Below are 19337 nucleotides of genomic sequence, written 5' to 3'. Positions count from 1 at the left end.
TATAATTCTTTGGAAACCATAATAATACAACAACCTCTTATATTTAACATTCGTGTAAATATCAATTCAACACATATTGTCAAAATTGACTACACTAAATACACTACATTTACAATCAAATATAAAACAACGTTATATTTCAATCGTAAAAACATGTATTTACCTGCGACTCATATATTATACATTACTCATCTATAATATATTTCTCTCATCAGTACTAATCATTCCATAGCCTTTTCAAATCGAAATAGACTACAAATTTTTAATACTCAATGTCAGCTCACTACTAACACGTCAGTTCCTACATTCCCAGGTTGAATACTCTTCACCCCGGAAAAAATATTTTTTATTATTTTTACCTTGTGCCCCAACTTGATATTTTTCTCTTGACTTTTTTTTTCTCCTTCATTATATTTTTTCATTTAACAATGCAACTAAAATAATTTAATATTAAAAATATAATACAATTCTAATGTAATAAACAAATCAATATTCATTAAATTATAAAACAATCAATACTAATCATTAATTTAATTAAACATAATTCTTATTATTTTTAAGTCTTATTACTTACATAGAGTAATTGAACTTTCTGTACAACATCTCCACTTGTTTAACTTACTAATATTGGTATTATGTTGATTATGATATATAATACTGTTGGCTATACCAGTTGAAGAATAGCAATTAGTATTGCGATTAACAATAATAATCTTGTTAATATTTTTATAATTGTATGATGGTTTTTTTTAATCTCTTCGAATAGAAAATATTTCTTTATTGGTACTATTTAGATTTGCTAATAATCAAATTACTTTATCTTTGTATGCATCTCCATTTAAAAAAATCGAAAAAAAAAAAATTATCATTTTTTATTTAAATCATTATTTATTCAACTTGATATAAACATTCAACACTTTGTATTAAGCTTTTCTTTTTCAAAAACAAAAAAAAAATTATTATTAGAAACTATAAAATTATAAGAATAAAGATTAAAACTGTATAGTATTTAAATGACCATAACTTAGAAGAAAGTTAGTATTTTGTATAATAGRTTAAATAAGCAATAGAAAATTATAACTATAATTAGATTATTYGTTATATATTAAAGACAAATAAACTTAATAAACGTAATAATCATTCTTATAATATTATAATRATAAAAAAAAATGCCAACAATTCATATATTTATGATTAAAAATATTAATAAATAKTATTAAATCTTTATCAATATTTATTTTCATATTCCAATAATAAATACACATATGCTGATGAAAATTTATATTGATTCATATTACAACTATTACAAAATGATAAGTACAAATTATATAATAACATTTATTTAATTAAATATATTCTATCAAATACATTGATAAATATTAACYWATCATAGTTTCAGAATTATATTATTTTTTAMCTTTAATAAACCTTTAGTGAGCCATATAAAGTGTCCATATTAATGAACATAATAATTAAAAYAAATATCCAAAAAAAAAATAAAATAATCATTTCTTTTCAACTTAAATTCTTGATTTATTGCTTTAATTAAAATTATTTTCTACTAAAAATTTTTGTGAAAARAACTTAATAAAAAAGTCCAATATTAAAATTGCAAATTAGGAATACATAACTTCTAATTATAAAAAATATTGATTCTAATCATTCGAATAATTAATGATGTAAATACGTTAATTATATATTACGCAATTATATATGCCAATATAATGAAAAATTATAAGGGTTATATAAATTTATTTATTATTGATCAATTATTATAGAATCTAGAAGTTTAAGTGTTTTATTGTAATGATATATTTAAGTAACAAAAGTAATTACTTCGATTTTAAACTTTAAAAATAGGCTTTTTCTTGCAAATCTTAAAATTAATCCAAATTAGACAATAATTTTACGTAATTAAAAGATTTACGGATACGCGGAATATTGTAATAACTATTTGCCAATATCCAAAAAAAATTCTAACTTCATTCAATTCATTTTTATTAAATAAAGAAGATTTTAATAAAAAAAAATAATAATAATAAAAGTTTGTTCTAATATTAATAATTAATATAAAAGATTTCAAGTCATACTGTAAATCTTTTAAATGTGTATGTTGAAAATGTTGCACTCAAATAAAAAGATGGGTAATAATAAGGGTTTAATTTCATGGCTGTTTTTATCAACAGTCACTTTTACAGTATTAGTTTTGTCAATAAGCTATATTGGAAATCAATTGAGCATGATGGCGCGAGCGGGTGGGGGGGGGGGGGGTGAATTAGTTCAATTGAATCAATTGGCAGATGCCTCGCTTTTGAAGCTACGAAGTTCGAGTAGAGGATCTGGTGGCGCAGGCGGGCGTGGTAGAAATGGGTTAAGTAGTGAAGATGAAGATGAAGATGAAGATGAAGATGAAGATGAGAGACGAAGACGTATAAGGTGGGAACGAGAGGGCTTGGGTGAAAATTGTGGTTACTTCTTTGGAAAGAATAAAGATGGTGGAAAGGATGGAAAACCTCGTGGCGGGACTCCAAGTGCACCTGATTTGTCTGACCCCCCTAATTCAGGAGCGAGACCAAAAGTAAGGTCAGGTGGTAGTACATCACCCCAATCTAGTTTAAGGCGAGGAACTGGTGGTGATCCACCTCAATCCTTCCCTCATATTGGAGGTTATAATGCTGATTTGAAAACATTGCGACAAAGTATTCAAACATTAAGGGAAAATGCTCGAAAAAGACGAGGAGAGAGTGACGGAGCAGATGCTACTCCAAGTACAAGTAGTGGATTTGATGAAGATAAGCTAGGAGTGATATTTTTGGAATTACTGGGGGATCCAGAAGTAACCGGTCTTTATCAACTGTTTTTGGAAACGGCTCCTAAAGAAGAACAAAAATCTCTTGAAGAAATGATTACAGAATCTGGTTTACAGAAGGAAAAGTTGTTACAGAAACTAACTAGGTATGTGCAATAATAACTGAATTTTTTGAAAGCCTGTTTAATATTTGAAAGAAGATAACTCTTCATTTATGGAAATGATCAATTTATTAATTCCAAGCTCGATTCCAGAATATACAAGTTTCTTATTCAAATACTCCTATGTGTATTGATTGGGGATGATATAGTATTGTTTCCATTTTTGATCCTTGATTACATGGATTTATTTATTTATTTAATATCAAGATATGCTTGGTAGATTTCAATTTTAATAATGATGTAATGTTGAGAATCAATCAAGTGATCAATTAAGAACCTATTCTTTTTTTTGTATAATTGACAGAAAATTAAGTATTTCTTAAACAAGAGATATTAAGATGGACTAAAGTTAATCCAAGTTCATGTAATTCAAGTTATATATGAAAGAGGAATTAAACTGGCCATTCATTTAATGTATCCGTCTTTTTGCGTGTTTTTCCTGAATATCTGAAAGAGTTTGAGTATTGCGATGTTACCTTATCAATCATTCGACGCTTTATTTATTTTTATTAAAATGGGGGGTGGGGATATTTTTTCCTTTTTAAATTAATTATTTTTTGACTCATTTTTTAAAAAACAAATGAAGTTTAGAAAATAAAAGTTAGATCTAGTATAAAAAATTATTAGTTCTAAAATGATTAATGCATAGTATGTTTGTTATGTGCATTTTTTTTTAATTTAGCAATCTAACGTTAGTCGTAACTGTAATTCTTATAAAATTATTTCAACATTAAGAATTTTAGTCAAGTTGAATTTTTATTTTTGCCCAAACTTTTCAACGTAATTTTTTTCAGGCTAAAATTATCATTCAATGAAATTCAATTATACAGAAAGAGAACTAGAGGTATTAAAGTTAAGGGATGAGAAAATGAAAAAAATTATTGAAGAAATTGGTTACATTGATAGAGAATATATTGATGATCTCTTTCAAGGATTGTTTTACATAATAATAGGTCAGCAAGTTTCTCAGAAAGCTCAAGTTAGTATTTGGAACAAAGCTAAGACAACCCTAAAAAGCATTGACCCTGAAACTATTTCCAATTATTCTTTGGAGGAAATTAGGAAAGTAGGTGTAAGCCTCAAAAAAGCAACATTTATTAAGGGTATTGCAGAAAAAATAATTAATAAAGAGATCGACTTAAATTTACTTCATGAAAAAGATGATGAAGAAGTTTGCGAAGAACTAACTAAACTAAATGGAATAGGAGTTTGGAGCGCAGAAATGGCAATGATATTTTGTATGAATAGGAAAAACGTATTTAGTTTTTCAGACATTGCAATAAAAAGAGCGCTGAAAATGATCTATGGACATAAAGAAATTACTAAGGAAATATTTGAACATTATAGAGAATTGTTTTCCCCATATTGTTCAATAGTTAGCCTTTATTTGTGGGAAATTTCTAATGGAGATTATAAAGATAAATTGTCCAAGAAGAATGTAAAGTTATATTAAACTGTTATTTTAGATACCTTATTTAATTCTCTAATCGGAATTTATTAATTGAACCCTGACTAGTTTCATAAAGAAATATTGTTCGATTATTTACACACTATTATTTGATTTTTTTTCTGATAACAATTTAGGAACTTGATTTGTAATATTGGTCATTTTTTGAATGGATTGATTAATTAAACTTTTATTAAGTTTTGAATTTTTTATCATAATTAAACTTGTAGCACAAATTAAACTGGGTTTAACATGTTATAAGACTTTAAATTTAATATTTATTTATTTATAAATTATATCGAATTTAAATATTTAACTATATTTCGGAAAACAGCTCTTATTTGTTAATTATTTGAGTGATTTATTGGCACCCAGCAAGATCCTATTATTCATCTCAAATATTTGAAATAAACTATAGGAACTCAAAATTATAAATTAATCCTTAAAAAAATTAGTTGTAAAATAGGAAAGAGGCACTTTTCGATTATTAGAAGCTAATTCACTGAGATCAAGAAACAGTATACTCAAAACTATTCAAAATTTAGATCATTCAAATAGAATTCTGGATTGGAAACCAATATAACTTTATAGGCAAATCACAGATTAATAACTTAAATAATTGCAAATAAAAGCTAATAATAGGATATGGCTAAGTTCTACAATCTAACTTAATCCACAAAATCGCTTATTCTTACGATTCAAATTTCCCCAAAAATTATGCAGTATATTTATTTTTTTAACATTCAGCAATAAAAACATATTTTTCAATTATCAAGAATATCATCCATCCTCTTGAACATTGAGACTCTTTTGAAATGTTCCTCTGACAAGGATAACAATTCAGATTCTAAAAGCCAGCATTCTGTTCTTAGTAAATGGCAATCAACAGGATTATTTTTTGAGTTTTCATTTTTCATACATGAAATCTCATATTCAATGGTTTTATTAGTTAAAGTAGATTCAAATTGTGAAATCACTCTTCTCAAAAAAGATCTTTCTAACATAAGCAGTTCGAAATCTTTCAAAGTATGTTCTGATCTTCCAATAAAACCATCTGAGTTAAAATATCTCGATTGGACGGAAACAGCATTTGATTCAAATATAAAGCATTCGTTTTTCCTATTTAAGTATTTCTCTCTCAATATTTCTACTTTATTTTCTAATAGATCAATCAGAAATAGAGTATCGCCGCATTTTGTACCATCGTGATACTCATGTTTATGCTCACATTTCAACTTGTAGAATATATTCAGGAAATATGAATACTCACTTAATATACCTTTTATCAAAATGTATTGAGGTAAACTCTGGTAACAATTAAGTGCTCTGCTTGTATTCGAGTTCTGAAGTATTGCTGGATCCACTTGATTCTCACTTAACTCCAATTCTAAGGGGGATATACTATTGAAAAGCTTTGGGACCTTTTCTGAAATTACATTTTCTGCGACCACACTTGGTCCTCTAGCTTTATGAGCCGACTCCCTTAAAGAAATCATTGAAATTTTGCCTAATTTTGAGTTTAGATCATCTCCACTAAATAATGTAAACAAAATAGAAAAAATAGAAATAAATATTTTATTGTTTATAAAAAACATTTTCAAGTATAATTCTTGAGTAAACTTTGCAAATCGTTCTTGTATTAATAAATTTCAATTAGATTATTTAGCTTTATTGCCCTATGTTTTTTTACATCCAAGCCAGCATGCTTATGTATTTTACGCTCGTAGATACCCCTCAAATTTATTGGATACTTGGTATTTAAGCGCCATGTAATGAGTTGTTGAAATTACTGTAATTTTATCACTAGAAAAAACTGAAAAGAAAATGTTTATTTTGTCACAGACTGTTTATAATTCAACATTTTTTCCAAAATTAGTTGATTATCAGTTCGAAATCATATCAAAATTTAACAAAATTAATCAACATTTTAAATTTCTAGATCAGTTAGCTTCCAACCCTTCATTTCGAAATAATATTTCCCCAAATTCTTTATTTATAGTTATGTGACGATGAATACACTAATTTTAAAATATCTAAATACAAGATTCGAATCACCATTTCTTTTTATGCTTTTTTTTTATCTGCATGGCCACTTTATTACAATTTAGAGATAGTTTTTTGAAATTCCTGATTTCAATCTATCATAATTTCCTCGCAATTATAAATTCTTTTGGTTGACCTAACATTTTCATTGAATTAGCAACTTCATTTAGCTTGTTCGAATATATTTTGATGCATTCGCATTTATTTCTCTACTTTACTTGGAATCATTCGATATTTTAGAGTACAATTTATTTATTAGATATTTTGATAAATATGAAATAAATTATATATCAGCAATAAATAATTAAATGAATTAAGTAAATAATAAATTCACAGAATATGCTCGATATGCATATTATCTAATTAATCAATTAATACAAATTTTAAAAACCATTGGAATTATTTCAGCTTGAAAAAAAAAATTAATCGAGTTTACTTCAAATTTCAAAGCATCTAAATACCTACAAAACATTAATAAATTATGAAATTGTCAATAAGATCCAATCAAAAGTTTGAAAGTGCTATGTAATGATTTTCATTACTTCTTACAAATTTTCAAGATATGTTTAAGTACAAGTTTCATATTTATTGTCGCAATATCTAAATCCAAAATCATTTCACTCAAACAAATATTAAAAAAATAAATAAATATGTCGCGGTTAATCAAATACGTCATCATTCTCTAGCAGCTCATTTTGTTCTGAGGAATCAATATTTACACAACCAAAACTTTCTATTTCTTTCAAAATGCCATCCAGAACAGTCAATTGCTCCGCTACTCTTTCTTCCAAGCCTTTAGAGGTCTGGAAAATAGAGGGATCTCTTGGAGGAAGAGGAGGTGGACTCTGATCCGGTTTTTCAAACCCTCTTTTATAAGGATCTCTACCTGGAATTAACGACACGGTTCTTTTTGGTACCTCTGGTGGTTCATGATCCTCTTGAAATTCATTTAAGGAGGTCAAACTATTCCCAGAATTACTTTTGGATTTACTACTAGAGACGCCCAACGAATTCCTCAATTTGTGATTGGAAGGCATTTTAATCTTATCTTCGTTTGAACTTCTCAATTGAATAAACATAAGTTTATCTGAATTACTTGAAGGAGCAGTATATTCGAACACATTGATAGAATTAAAGGAAAAAGTCAATAACACGGAAAATACGAGGAAATAAATACCGGATTTCAAACACATCAATATACCCATAGTTAACAAAAATGACAAATTATATATTCCTGTAAAACTCAATCATAAAATATAAATAACTTAAACAACTTCAGAAATGAATCATCTCAATATTCTCAGCGAAGCTTTCCTCAACCATGAAATGATAAGTTAACTATTTTCAATTTTCTATTACAAATTTAATGGCGGCTTATTCAGGCGAAGGCAATTCCAAACCATCCAGTAAACAGAATGCAACCGTATTAAAGGTTTCCTTTCCCATAAAATAATTTAAATTATCAAACATATATTTGCTCATTTTTATTTCAAACCCATTTTTGTGGGCTTGTTAATTTCTCCCAGCAAAAGAAAAAGCTTTTATAGCACTTTCTATAACTCATGGTATCACAGCACATACTGGAATAGGCGCAAAAACAATACGGAAAAGATTACAAGTCTTTTCTAAGCACTTTATTCGAAACAATACTTTAACACACTTTAAAATTGAATCAGGTCTGTAGCCACGAACAATTCGATTATCTTTGGTCAATAATACCGATGCAATGCCACACTGTAAACCAAGATGAATCCTGAGGCAATCTGTGTTAATTAATATTTTGTCAGAATATTAATTTAACAGTGAATCTAACTTTTCTAAACTAATGATAATAAAACTCTATTTAACATTCCACTTGTAAAACCATGTAATAATTCACCTTCGAAAACATCTGATCCAATTTAACATTGATATTACTTTCTTAATCTAAAACCAACTGGTAAGTGAGGCTTTTGAGGGGGGCGGCTACCATCGCCGCAATCATCTTGATGATGATGATGGTGATGGTGATGGTGTTGGTGTTGGTGTTGGTGTTGGTGTTGGTGATGATGATGATGATGATGATGACTAGCCCTATTGTGATTCTCATTATTTAGAGGCAATCTCCAATTGGCAGGTAAAGGTGGTTTTTTAGGCGCGCCATCCTCAGAATCTTCTACATTGCCATCTGAAACATTATCATAAAGTGAAGGGACACGTAGGGGAGGGGGTGAAACAGTACTGCCTGGCCTCCCACCAAGATGACCGTCCGTACTAGAAGGCTCTTTAGATCCATTTCCAGTGCATTTTCCAAGGTTGCTACCTGGAATAGTTTCATCACACGGTAGGGATAAGGGAAAAGAAGGGGTTTGTGATTGAGAACCCCCAGATGGTCCCTTTTTTACACGGACTTTAGGTGGAAGCGGAGGCGGAAGTGGAGATGGAGGTGGAGATGGAGGTGGAAATGGAGATGGAGGTGCAGTGGTGGATTGAGTTTTGGAAATGATAGGGGAGCTGATTCTCAAGCCATCAACGGTTGGCCCAAGGGTCGGATGCAGCCGCCCTTCTCCATAATCACCAGACCCAAGACAAAATAGTTTCCTAAATCCACAGCCACCAGCGCTTCTCAGTCCAATAATAGAAAACCCATAAAGTAGGCTTAAGCGATCGCCGTTTTCCGACAGTTGGAGAAACACATTTAATATAATGAAAAAAACAAGTAAAGATTGCTTTGTACACATCAAATTATTATATCTTTCAACACATATAGATTATCTGGCCTGTTGCTTAAATTACTGAAATAACCATCAATAAATTGAAATTACTTCCTTTTTTAATATTTAAATTAAACAAGACACTCCCGCCTGTAATGCTAAAATAATCCATTAAAATATATATGGCGTATACTTATTTAAGCATAATTTCTAATCTAAAAATATCATTTCTCGCGTATAGTGGACAATAGTGAAACTAGATTTAGATGAATTTTGGAAAAAAAAAATAAACCAACTTTTATTTATTTTTTGTAATAATTTTAACTTGAGGACTAGGAAAAAGAATTATCAGTTTTTTATAGTTGTTTTTACTCAATTTTTTAAATATTTTGTGAAGTGTTAAGGCTATTTTAACCTTATTAGATCTTTTAGTTTAAATTTTCTTTATTTTGCCATAATGGAAATCTTTGCCCATCGAATGACTACTGAGGAAATCTTTTGATCAAATTGTTCATGTATTATTAGCCTTCTGAATGAATAAATCTTATATGAACCATTTTATGAATGCCGGTCGTTAACTTTAATTTAGATTGATGCGAACTTCAGGGTTAAATTATCAACAAAATATATGATATATAAATCCAAATTCATCAAGATGTTTTTATACTATTAATATTTAGTGCTATTCAAATCTTAATATTTGTTTTAATAATAAAAGATCAAAAACTCAATTATTTTATTTATTTTTCTAGCCAGAATTGGACAAGACCTATTTCCAATTTGGCTTTGTATCCATCTTACTGAGTGAGAATATTTCCTATGCATTCATTAGAACAAGCATTTCATTTATAATTCCTATTTCAAAGTTCAAGTCTGAGGTACTTAAATTACAAAACAAAATAAATTTCTCCAAAATCTGTCGAAATTTAATCTTCAGGTTCTGTAATTTTCGTTACAAATAAGAATATTTTCACTACGACTTTTAAACACAGAATATAGCCAACTAATTTGCTAAAATGTTTCTAATTACTCATTCTAAATGAAAATATTAAAGATTTTATTCTTTCCAAATTTAGTTTCGATAATTTCAATATTATGAAATTTAACAAAATACCCATACTACTCAGTACTTTCACAATCAGCATCATTTCCCGAATCAGTGTGTGGTTTAAGCCCGGAGGAATTCCTTTTTCTATTCTTTCCTGACCCCCTCTTGTGTCTATTACGAAGGCGATGTCCTTCATTACCATTCCCTTCTTTATTTTTGGTTGGTCCCATGTCTACAACCGACAGGATCTGGAAACCGGGGGCACTAGGGTATCGACATCTTACAGGACCATAGGTTCCGCCCACCACACCAGTAGTATCTTCAGCTTTAGTCTGATCTCCGTCATCATGTTTCCGTTCAGGATTACTACCAGTACTTCTCTGATCAATTTCGTCTACGTTAGGTAAAGTCTGTAGCTTAACTAGAGAAATCGTATAAGTTCTGACGACGATTTTCTCTTCGTATAAATATAAATAAACACACAGATAAAACAAAACTAAAAAAGTAAAACAGAATGACTTTGACGAAGAGTTCTTATTCAAAAGCATATTTGAAACATCTAAATCTTGATCAGACTCGAAGAATTTTTCCACCAAAGTCAAAAAATTTTCTTACCCAGCTCGAATTATTTGTTATTCAAAAAAAAATAAAACTAATCAATCAAATTTCACCCATTTATTTACAATTGTGCTATGAGATACTAATATATTGTTGTATAACAGTTTCTATTTATAAATAACCATTATTTGTCGCAAAAAATGCCATTGCCAAATTTTCCCGCAATGCCACTTGCGTATTGCCCCACAATATTTTTTATTAAAAAAAAAAAAGCTGATTAATTACGACATAAATTCTATATTTCTATCTTAATTTATTTAATTACATTATTTTGAATAAGCTTTGAATATCAATATTAAAAGCAATCATTAATTTTTTTGAATTAATATATTTCTAAAATCGCCCATTTGTTGCATCGTTCATAACCCAAATATATTAATACTTTAATACTGCATTTAAATGATTATTAAAGCCGCTAAGTATATGGAAAATGTGTCTGAACTGAACTAACTCCAATCTATCTTTAATTTTAACTAATATCCCTGAAAAAAAAAGGTATTTTGTATATGTGCGTATTATTTGATTTATTGAATACTATTTAAAAAAATATACAACTTTATGATAATTCATTTATTTTTATTTTTTTGGTATGACTGCTAGCTTTATTATTGTTCATATATGAAATTATATCACATGTATTTTAAGATCAATGTACTAAATCTATAAAACCAGACAAATTAATAATCATTTTCCTTTAAAACTCAAGTGATCTATAATATACATTTTAAAAATGTCATAAATCTTAGACACAAAGTAATTCTATCACAATCAATTAGATTATTGCTTATCACAACTTTCAAGCTCAAGCTACACCAAAACTTGAAAATCTGCTACGAAATAGCTCAAACAAATTCCTTACTCCTGATTATTTTCTTTCATGATGTATTAATTAAACAAAGACTGCTTCATCATCATCAGGTCCACCTTCTCCTCCATCAGATCCTACCTGTTCTTGTTCCGATATGGGGGTACTACCACCATTATTCCCACTACCAGAACTTTTTGTACGTGGCTTTGGAACTGGTCTCCCTCCACCAAGAGCTCTTGTACGTGGCTTTGGAACTGGTCTCCCTCCACCAAGAGCTCTTGTACGTGGCTTTGGAACTGGTTTCTCTCCACCAGAACCACTTGTAGGTGGCATTGGAGTTGGCGCCTCCGAACCATTACTTTGTTCATTGTCTTGGTTCCCATCATTGTTTTGGTTCCCATCATTGTTTTGGTTCTCATCATTGTCTTGGTTCCCATCATTGTTTTGGTTCTCATCATTGTCTTGGTTCTCATCATTGTTTTGGTTCTCATTGTTTTGGTTCCTATCATCTGCATATGGGTTTTCAATTGTTAAACCTGAACCTCCCATACCAGCTGGTTCCGCATTTCCAGCTGTACCATCTCCTGATCCTTCAAGCGGCCTCAATGTCATTCTATTGCCATGGCTTTGATATCCAGATGTAGCTTCTTGACGTCTACGTATACCTCTCTCACCTCTACCAAAAAAGCGCCGAATCCTAGCCCCTAAGCCTGAAAAGCATGAAGGACACTTTCTTCCCCTCAGTTGCAAGTGTGAATATTGAACCAAGGCATCTTTAAACTCATTACTCTCCTCAAAGCTATAAAAATAGCTAATATAAAGTACAAGAAAGGAAATAAATATCAAAGGTTTCAAATTAATATTCATTACTGCTATCAGTTTAATCGACACTTAAAATAGAAAAAATGAATGAATGGATTATTTAATCTTCAAATTTAATCTAAAAATAGTGGCACTTCCCGCCAATGCTCTGTATGAATGCAATAAAAGATGCGCTTGCACAGATAAAGTTTGATCTATAAAAAAGAACTTAAATTAATAATGCTTTTGTCCAAATATTACAGTATATCTCAAAGCCTAAACTATATATTATTGTGCTTTATGTCTCATTCCTAGTTGTATAATTATCAAAAGCTGTTTTTTGCATTGGATTTCTTTTATAAGGGGCTTTTGAAGAGGAAACTGCGTTTGTAGAAAATGGCTCCTTAATATTCCTTGGGCCTCTACCCTCATCTTTGTAAATATATTCATTTTCAAGGATGCCATGCCCATCGGAACTGTTTTCTGTGAGCTTTTGATTTCTAGTTTTAAACGACGCTCCGTGGTCACTTAAATCTAATTCAGAGCCCTGAATAATCTTTCTTTCAAGATTTCTTCTAACTTCTTCTCGATCTAACCCTGCTCCGACTCTCTTCCTTTCTTCTTTTTCCAAGAGCCTGATTTTCTTTTTTTCTAAAGGATCTACTACGACTTTTCCTTGTTTTACTATAGTAGTTTTACTATTCAAGCTTTCTTTTTGTTTAATAGCTTCAGTTGGGTTATACCCATCATTTACAGGAAGCAATCTCGATGCTCTCGGTCTGTGAGGTAGTTTATATGGTTGATTTTCATTATATTCTGCTGTTTTGCGAATTATCTTACGGAACATTGCTTCTTTTGCATCCTCTGCTTCGCTATCATCAACAAATAGAACATCTCCATTTAGATGCTGGCGCATAAATATCTCCATTTCGCTTGCAGGTATAGTATCTAATTCTAATGAAAGCAACTCCTTCTCATAGTCATCTTCAGCCTTAGAATTTGCTTCATTATTCTCAATAATATTATCAGGAATTGCTTTACCTTGGGGAATAAATATCCATGAATTTTCAAATTGGCTTAGCCAGTCTTGCCTAGCTTCATATTTATTAGCCAAATCCATAAGTTCGTTATAGGTACTATCTTCAGCTCTTAACTGCAATATATCAGCTACATATTCTCTATATTTCTTCTCGAGCCTTTTACAAAACATGTTTCTAAAGCCTTTAATGGGATTTGGAAACAAATGGTGTGTTTTCGGTCTTCTAATAGCCTCACTAGACATATCTGCAATAATTCTACTCGGTGGAACACCTTTTACTAGATCACTCCCTAGTAAAGAATCGTACCTCTGGCTTGCTCTTGGATCATACTTGCCAATGCTTTCCATTGCTTGATCAAAAAGAACCTCTCTCCAACCAAAAAGAGTTTTTGCTGGTAAAAAATTAATATCAAGCGAAACTTTTGGTATCGAAAATTCCACACCATATATTCGCTTTCTATTTTCGTGTTCTTTTTGCTTTTTTTTAGAGTAATAATCCCAAAATACTTTCTCTGCATCTCTTCTTTGTTTATCTGGATTGTTTGTATTCATAGCATTAATGACTCCATTAAGATCTTCTACGCCTTCTAAGTCTTTTATCATCTTATCTCTTGCAGCTACGTCTATTGCTCTTCGTGTTACCTGCCAGCCAATATGTTTATCAGGTCCAGCAACTCTCCCTGAATTATTCCAAATTTCCTTTTTAATGATTTCAGGTTCCTTTAATTTGTTAGGTAACTTTTTCTTTTTTTTTTCTTTAAATTTGTTTTCTTGCTTAAATCTAAACTTATCCAATAGTGACTTTACTCCAAATGTCCCAAACTCATCTAGGAACCCGTCTGTAGAATAAACTTTTTGAGGAAATATATAATCCATGCGATTCCTATTATGTTTATCGCCGGCCTCCGTAATAACTTTCCCTTCCATTTTTTGTTCTAACCATATTTTCTTTGAAGTGATTGGATTTCCTTCCCGATCATAACCCCAAATCGTTCTTTCTGTAAATTTTGTGGGGCTCGTTACAGATTTATACAAGTCCTCATAATCTTTAAGATCCCTCTCACCATCATACCGAGATTCCAAACCATACATTTCCATCAAAGGATCTGCCTTATCATCTCCTGTTACTCCAAATATATCCACCATTGCAAGGTGAGGTGCTTGAGGCCCAAATGGAATGTCTTTATACTTGTGTTTGCGCCTTAATTTAAGCAATTTTTTCTTCATTTCATTATCATATTTCAGTATTTTCTTCTGTTCCTCAGATCCAGGATCTAAATCATCTAACTTTTCCTGTTCACTATCTGATTTACCTTCGTAATCATCTTCATCCTGATCGATTAATGATAACTCGTCGTCATGTGTGTGCATTACTTTCTTGCCTTTTTCCTTCTCTTCGTGATGTTTTTTATCGGCTGTGGCGCGAGTCATTGTTATAGAATCTAAATCAGGAGCAATACCTTCATCTAACGGAATTAAGCTTACATCACTCTCCCTGTCTATTTCATTTAATCCCTCTCGCTCTTCTTCCTCACCTTTTATAGCTCCTGGAATATGTTTCAAGAAAAAATTCTCTGTGAAGACAACGTTTCGGTTCAATTCATTAATATCTAAAGAACTTTCTTCTCCTGAAAACGATCCATCGAGAATTGCTAAAAAAACCAAAACCAATATTAGTATTGAAGATCTATATTTCAAGAATAATTGCGCATTAACACAATGTTTCCCAGCTATAGTCCTCAACCTCATAGAATTGCAGAAATTAAGATAAATTCTAATAAACAAATACATTATCAATTAAACCTCTACTTTCTATCATTATTTATGTGACTCCACTACTATTAAGCTCACATAACTTCCTATAATGATCTTTTTAACAAACAAAGTTGGCGCCTTAAAACAGCTTTATAATTAAACACTCGCTATTATTTTCGGCTGCAAAATTGCAAGGTAAAACTTGCCTGTTTACATCTTCAAATCTGTTTCCCAGATATTTGTACGATTCAATAAGAACTGGTTACGGGATTCAGATGGCACAAAAGTAGAACCAATTTAAGTGGTTTACAGAAAAACTTCAGTATCAAAAAACAATGAAAATCTGGCAAGTCAATTATCACAAAGTATTGACAAAAAAAACCGATCTCACACCAAGTAGGTAGGTTAGTAGAGACTAAATTAAGTCATTCTCAGCAGAAACCAAAATTAACAAATGTAACTTGTCTGAGGAAATCAAAATTAACATAAAGTCGAAATCATTTCACGTCAAATATGTAAATCATCAATACTTGGATAAGCATTAAGCAAATGTTAATTTGCTAATCCTTAAACAGAAGATTAATTCCACTTTTAAACCATCCCGGCGATAATTGCGACTGTTATAAATATTAGAAATAAACATATCTCCATTAAAAAAAACCAAATTACTGTAATCCATGTTTACTCTTTTATTCTATTACCTCACATTTGATTCTTGGTATCTGAGGTGTCAAAGGAACTTCCGGTGCTGGGGTCTGAGAGAACCTGGATAATTCATCCTCAGCTTTTTTGACCTCTAAATCCATTCTATTCACACATTTGATCTTTTCTTGAAGGTCTTTGCTCTTAAGCTCCTCTTCTGATAATGCCTTACAAACCTCCTCCTTAAGACTTTCAACTGACTTCATAGACTCCTCAGCGAGCATTGAAGTTTTCTTGTACTGGGACCTCATTTCAGCTGTTTTCCCTTGGCTAGCAGCTCTAGCTTCCTCTATATCGTTTAAAGTCTTTCTAATTATGCTCAACGCAGAGTTTCTAGCAACCAATAGAGCTGAAATTTCGGATTTTACGTCAGCTTGCTCTTTTAATAATTTTTCCAACTCTTGTTTACGTACTGAACGTTTTTTATTGATTTCCTCAATCTTTGAAATAAGTTGTGTCTCCTTTGCGAGTAATTCAATTGCTTCCTTTGACCTCTCATCAAGAGCAGCTCTAGTTTCTTCTAACTTAGAAATCTTCGTCTCAACTTCAGAAAGTCTCTCTAACATGCTCTTAAGATCTTGCTCCGCAGTTTTAACTGATTCCTCGAGGTTTTTCTGGTTGGAAGATAAACTCTGAAGTTTAATTGTCAAAGTTTCATAAATAACATGGAGTTCCTTAATCTTTATGCTCATCTGAACAAAGTTTTGTTTGGCTTCTTTTGCCTCCTTTGCCTTTTGTTCAGCAATTGATTCCATCTCTTTAAGAAGTATCTCTGACTCCTTTATTGATACTGAAACCGCAGTAACCTCAGCAGATTGAGAAACCATCAAATCAGAGAGTTTTCCGAGCTCTGCGCGTTCTGCCTCAACCTTTTTTTGCTTAAGCTTGGCCTCTTCACGGAGCTGATCTCTAATTCGTTTAGACTCTTCTACTTTTCCTGTCAATGCGGTATTCATCTCTTCTAATTTACTCAAGAGCGCAATACGTCTGCTAGAATATTCTTCAATACACTTTCTTAATCTCTCCTCTTCTTCAAGCAATAATTTCATATCTTTTTCAAAACTGCTATTAATTTCGCGTTCGTTCATAATAATCTTCTCAAGTGATTCCTGGGCCTCGTTGTGAGCGATCCTTAGTCTATCTTCTGTAATAACGGCAGACTCATATGAGGCACTAAGCTTGGCGTCATTTCTCAATTGTAACTTAAGTTGCTTTTGAATATCCAAAGCGGCTTTTATGTGCTCAGTAGCCTTCTCTGCCGCAAGCTTTGCTTTATCAGATGCTTCCCTTCTTCTGGCTTCTGCTTCTGATGCATCCATTAAAGCCTTTGCGCTAATATTGGCTGCATGAGCTCTTTTCTCGCTTGCATCAATGAGTTTTTCCTCAAGCCTCGCTAATTCAGCTGCCCTTTGGCTGGCTCTTAACTTAGCATCGTGATAATTCTTGAATTCAGTGGCTATCTTTGCTAGTTCCATAGCCTTCTTCTCGTTTTCAATTGCCTCTTCGTATTTTGTTACAGCTTCAGCTGCAGTTTTAGAGGCGGCCCTGGAGTTCAAGGCTGCAAGTTCAACATTCTTTTTGGCTTCATTTAGTTCAACTAAAGTCTCGTGCTCGTATACTTTACTTACATTCTTTAGATTTTCAATATTCGATGGGGAAAGGCAACGGTCCCCTATCAAGGAAGAATAAGTTGGAGTATAAATGGGGTCTGTCTTGAGTACATCTGCCCCTCTCGAGTATAAATAAGCATCTCTACCCTCTAATGAGAATGCTGCTAATTTTCCATCTTCTGTTAAACCATATCTTACCATTATCGGTAAAGGAATCCTATTGTTGTTACCTCTAACCCAAATCTTGAGTTTCTTATCAAACTTCCATCCGGCATTAAACAGATCTTGCAATGAACATGAGCCTCCCTCTAGTAAAGATGTAATGACTGCCTCTTCCGATCTGCTCTTAATTAACAAAATCGTTGCGTCTAGCTTACCTCCGGTTGGAGAAACCAAAGCTCCGCTTGGAGAGTAAACAGGAGAAAGGCTATCCACAAGTCCCAAAGGTTCTTGATGCAAAACAGCTGAGCAGAAGATAATCAAACTGTTTTCAGTTACTGGGTCAAGTCCGCCTGTCTCTGACATAAATGATGGATAAAAGTTCCCCAAAGATAAAGCAGTTGCTGCTGCGCAAGTCTCAATAGAGTACGGGCTTACAGGCTTTCTGGACTTATCAGAGAACATCTTGGACATCTGGCTTACAGCTATACAAAGTTCATCGTAATCGCTTCTTAATTTTACATTTTCAAAGTATGTATTAAAAAGTGAAATCATCCTTCTGACAATGACCAAATCTTGTTCAGAAAGACCTTGGCAGTTCACCCCCAAGTTGGATGGAACCGCAACCGATGACTTAACATTTCCCATAGAGCCGATCCTAATTGATTGGTTAAAGCTCGGGATTCTGCTATCATTTACATTACTCATCACAAATAGCGATGCGTAAGCTCCCTTTTTGACATGTTTGCTAATCCTAGTTTCGATTGATACATCATATTTACGGAATTTCTTGGCCAGATCATAGTATTCCCTACTTCTTTTTGAACTGACAAAGTTTGAGCAATGAGAGCAACTCTTTTTTAGCTCAATACATTCCTTACAGCTACCATCACTATTTAAAACGGAGTCTAATGCTCTCAATCTGGCTGCCAGCTCAGATAACTGATGCTCATTCAACTTTCCAGCATCCATTCTACCTAAATGTTCTATAAATAACTGTCTAGCACGTTCGATATTTCTTAAATCTGCTCCTGAAAGCATATCTACATTCTTATCTGTCCTGGCATTATAAAGATATGCATAATGAGAAGTGCCTCTCTCTAATTTAGAAATACCTCCATTTCCTGTGTAGATGAACTTTCCTCCACCTTGCCTAGAAATCAAGAACACAAACTTTGCACTAACGTTAGATCCTCTGATTTGTTTCTCAATCTCTGGTATCATCTTCTTGTACTCTTCCTCGTTTGAAGTAATATCCTCTAAGTTTGCATCAACCTTTATTGTCAAGTTGTATTTTGATCCTTTTGGAATAAGTTCTAAATCTTTCATCTCATCTTGGCCACTATATTCAAAATCAAGAGAGATTAATTTATATATTATGCAAGGAATACCCTGTTTTTCGAGAGCATCGCACCTAACTTTGGCAGCTTTAATACATTCGTCATTTGTTCCTTCTGGAACAAATAAAGCTCTTTGCTCAACTTCTCCTACATTAAACATCATTTCTTTATAAGGGAAAGTTGATCCCTGATTAACAGCAAGTATTTCCGAAAGCTGAACACCGTCAAGAGCAGATGCTACTCCTAAAATAGCCAATAACAAAATTATCAGTGAAAACCTAAAATTAACCATCATTTTTTAGAA

At 31.8% G+C, this 19337-nt stretch overlaps 9 protein-coding genes across 9 annotated transcripts; 2 read left to right on the top strand and 7 right to left on the bottom strand.

The window, feature by feature from the left end:
• Positions 1-2104: 2104 nt before the first annotated feature.
• cgd8_5420 (conserved hypothetical protein) lies at positions 2105-2968 on the top strand (the record flags this gene model as incomplete). The annotated part of the gene is made up of 1 exon (XM_627420.1): positions 2105-2968. One exon carries the CDS (start codon positions 2105-2107, stop codon positions 2966-2968), a length of 864 nt encoding a protein of 287 aa, XP_627420.1.
• Positions 2969-3769: 801 nt separating this feature from the next.
• cgd8_5410 (DNA-3-methyladenine glycosidase) lies at positions 3770-4423 on the top strand (the record flags this gene model as incomplete). The annotated part of the gene is made up of 1 exon (XM_627419.1): positions 3770-4423. A coding segment is annotated over one exon (654 nt), but the record flags the coding sequence as incomplete, so codon positions are not given.
• Positions 4424-5181: 758 nt separating this feature from the next.
• On the bottom strand, positions 5182-6012 carry cgd8_5400 (conserved hypothetical protein; the record flags this gene model as incomplete). The annotated part of the gene is made up of 1 exon (XM_627418.1): positions 5182-6012. One exon carries the CDS (start codon positions 6010-6012, stop codon positions 5182-5184), a length of 831 nt encoding a protein of 276 aa, XP_627418.1.
• Positions 6013-7119: 1107 nt separating this feature from the next.
• On the bottom strand, positions 7120-7665 carry cgd8_5390 (conserved hypothetical protein; the record flags this gene model as incomplete). The annotated part of the gene is made up of 1 exon (XM_627417.1): positions 7120-7665. The coding sequence occupies one exon, from the start codon at positions 7663-7665 to the stop codon at positions 7120-7122; it is 546 nt and encodes a 181-aa protein (XP_627417.1).
• Positions 7666-8373: 708 nt separating this feature from the next.
• On the bottom strand, positions 8374-9180 carry cgd8_5380 (conserved hypothetical protein; the record flags this gene model as incomplete). Its single annotated transcript, XM_627416.1, has 1 exon — positions 8374-9180. One exon carries the CDS (start codon positions 9178-9180, stop codon positions 8374-8376), a length of 807 nt encoding a protein of 268 aa, XP_627416.1.
• A 1092-nt stretch (positions 9181-10272) lies between these two features.
• Positions 10273-10749, bottom strand: cgd8_5370 (conserved hypothetical protein; the record flags this gene model as incomplete). Its single annotated transcript, XM_627415.1, has 1 exon — positions 10273-10749. One exon carries the CDS (start codon positions 10747-10749, stop codon positions 10273-10275), a length of 477 nt encoding a protein of 158 aa, XP_627415.1.
• A 959-nt stretch (positions 10750-11708) lies between these two features.
• cgd8_5360 (conserved hypothetical protein) lies at positions 11709-12494 on the bottom strand (the record flags this gene model as incomplete). Its single annotated transcript, XM_627414.1, has 1 exon — positions 11709-12494. The coding sequence occupies one exon, from the start codon at positions 12492-12494 to the stop codon at positions 11709-11711; it is 786 nt and encodes a 261-aa protein (XP_627414.1).
• A 232-nt stretch (positions 12495-12726) lies between these two features.
• cgd8_5350 (conserved hypothetical protein) lies at positions 12727-15258 on the bottom strand (the record flags this gene model as incomplete). Its single annotated transcript, XM_627413.1, has 1 exon — positions 12727-15258. One exon carries the CDS (start codon positions 15256-15258, stop codon positions 12727-12729), a length of 2532 nt encoding a protein of 843 aa, XP_627413.1.
• Positions 15259-15911: 653 nt separating this feature from the next.
• Positions 15912-19328, bottom strand: cgd8_5340 (coiled coil protein; the record flags this gene model as incomplete). The annotated part of the gene is made up of 1 exon (XM_627412.1): positions 15912-19328. The coding sequence occupies one exon, from the start codon at positions 19326-19328 to the stop codon at positions 15912-15914; it is 3417 nt and encodes a 1138-aa protein (XP_627412.1).
• Positions 19329-19337: the final 9 nt, after the last annotated feature.

Source organism: Cryptosporidium parvum, chromosome 8 (genome assembly GCF_000165345.1).
Source record: "Cryptosporidium parvum Iowa II chromosome 8, whole genome shotgun sequence".
Lineage (NCBI taxonomy): Eukaryota > Apicomplexa > Conoidasida > Eucoccidiorida > Cryptosporidiidae > Cryptosporidium > Cryptosporidium parvum.
This window is presented reverse-complemented; position numbering and strand designations above follow the sequence as displayed.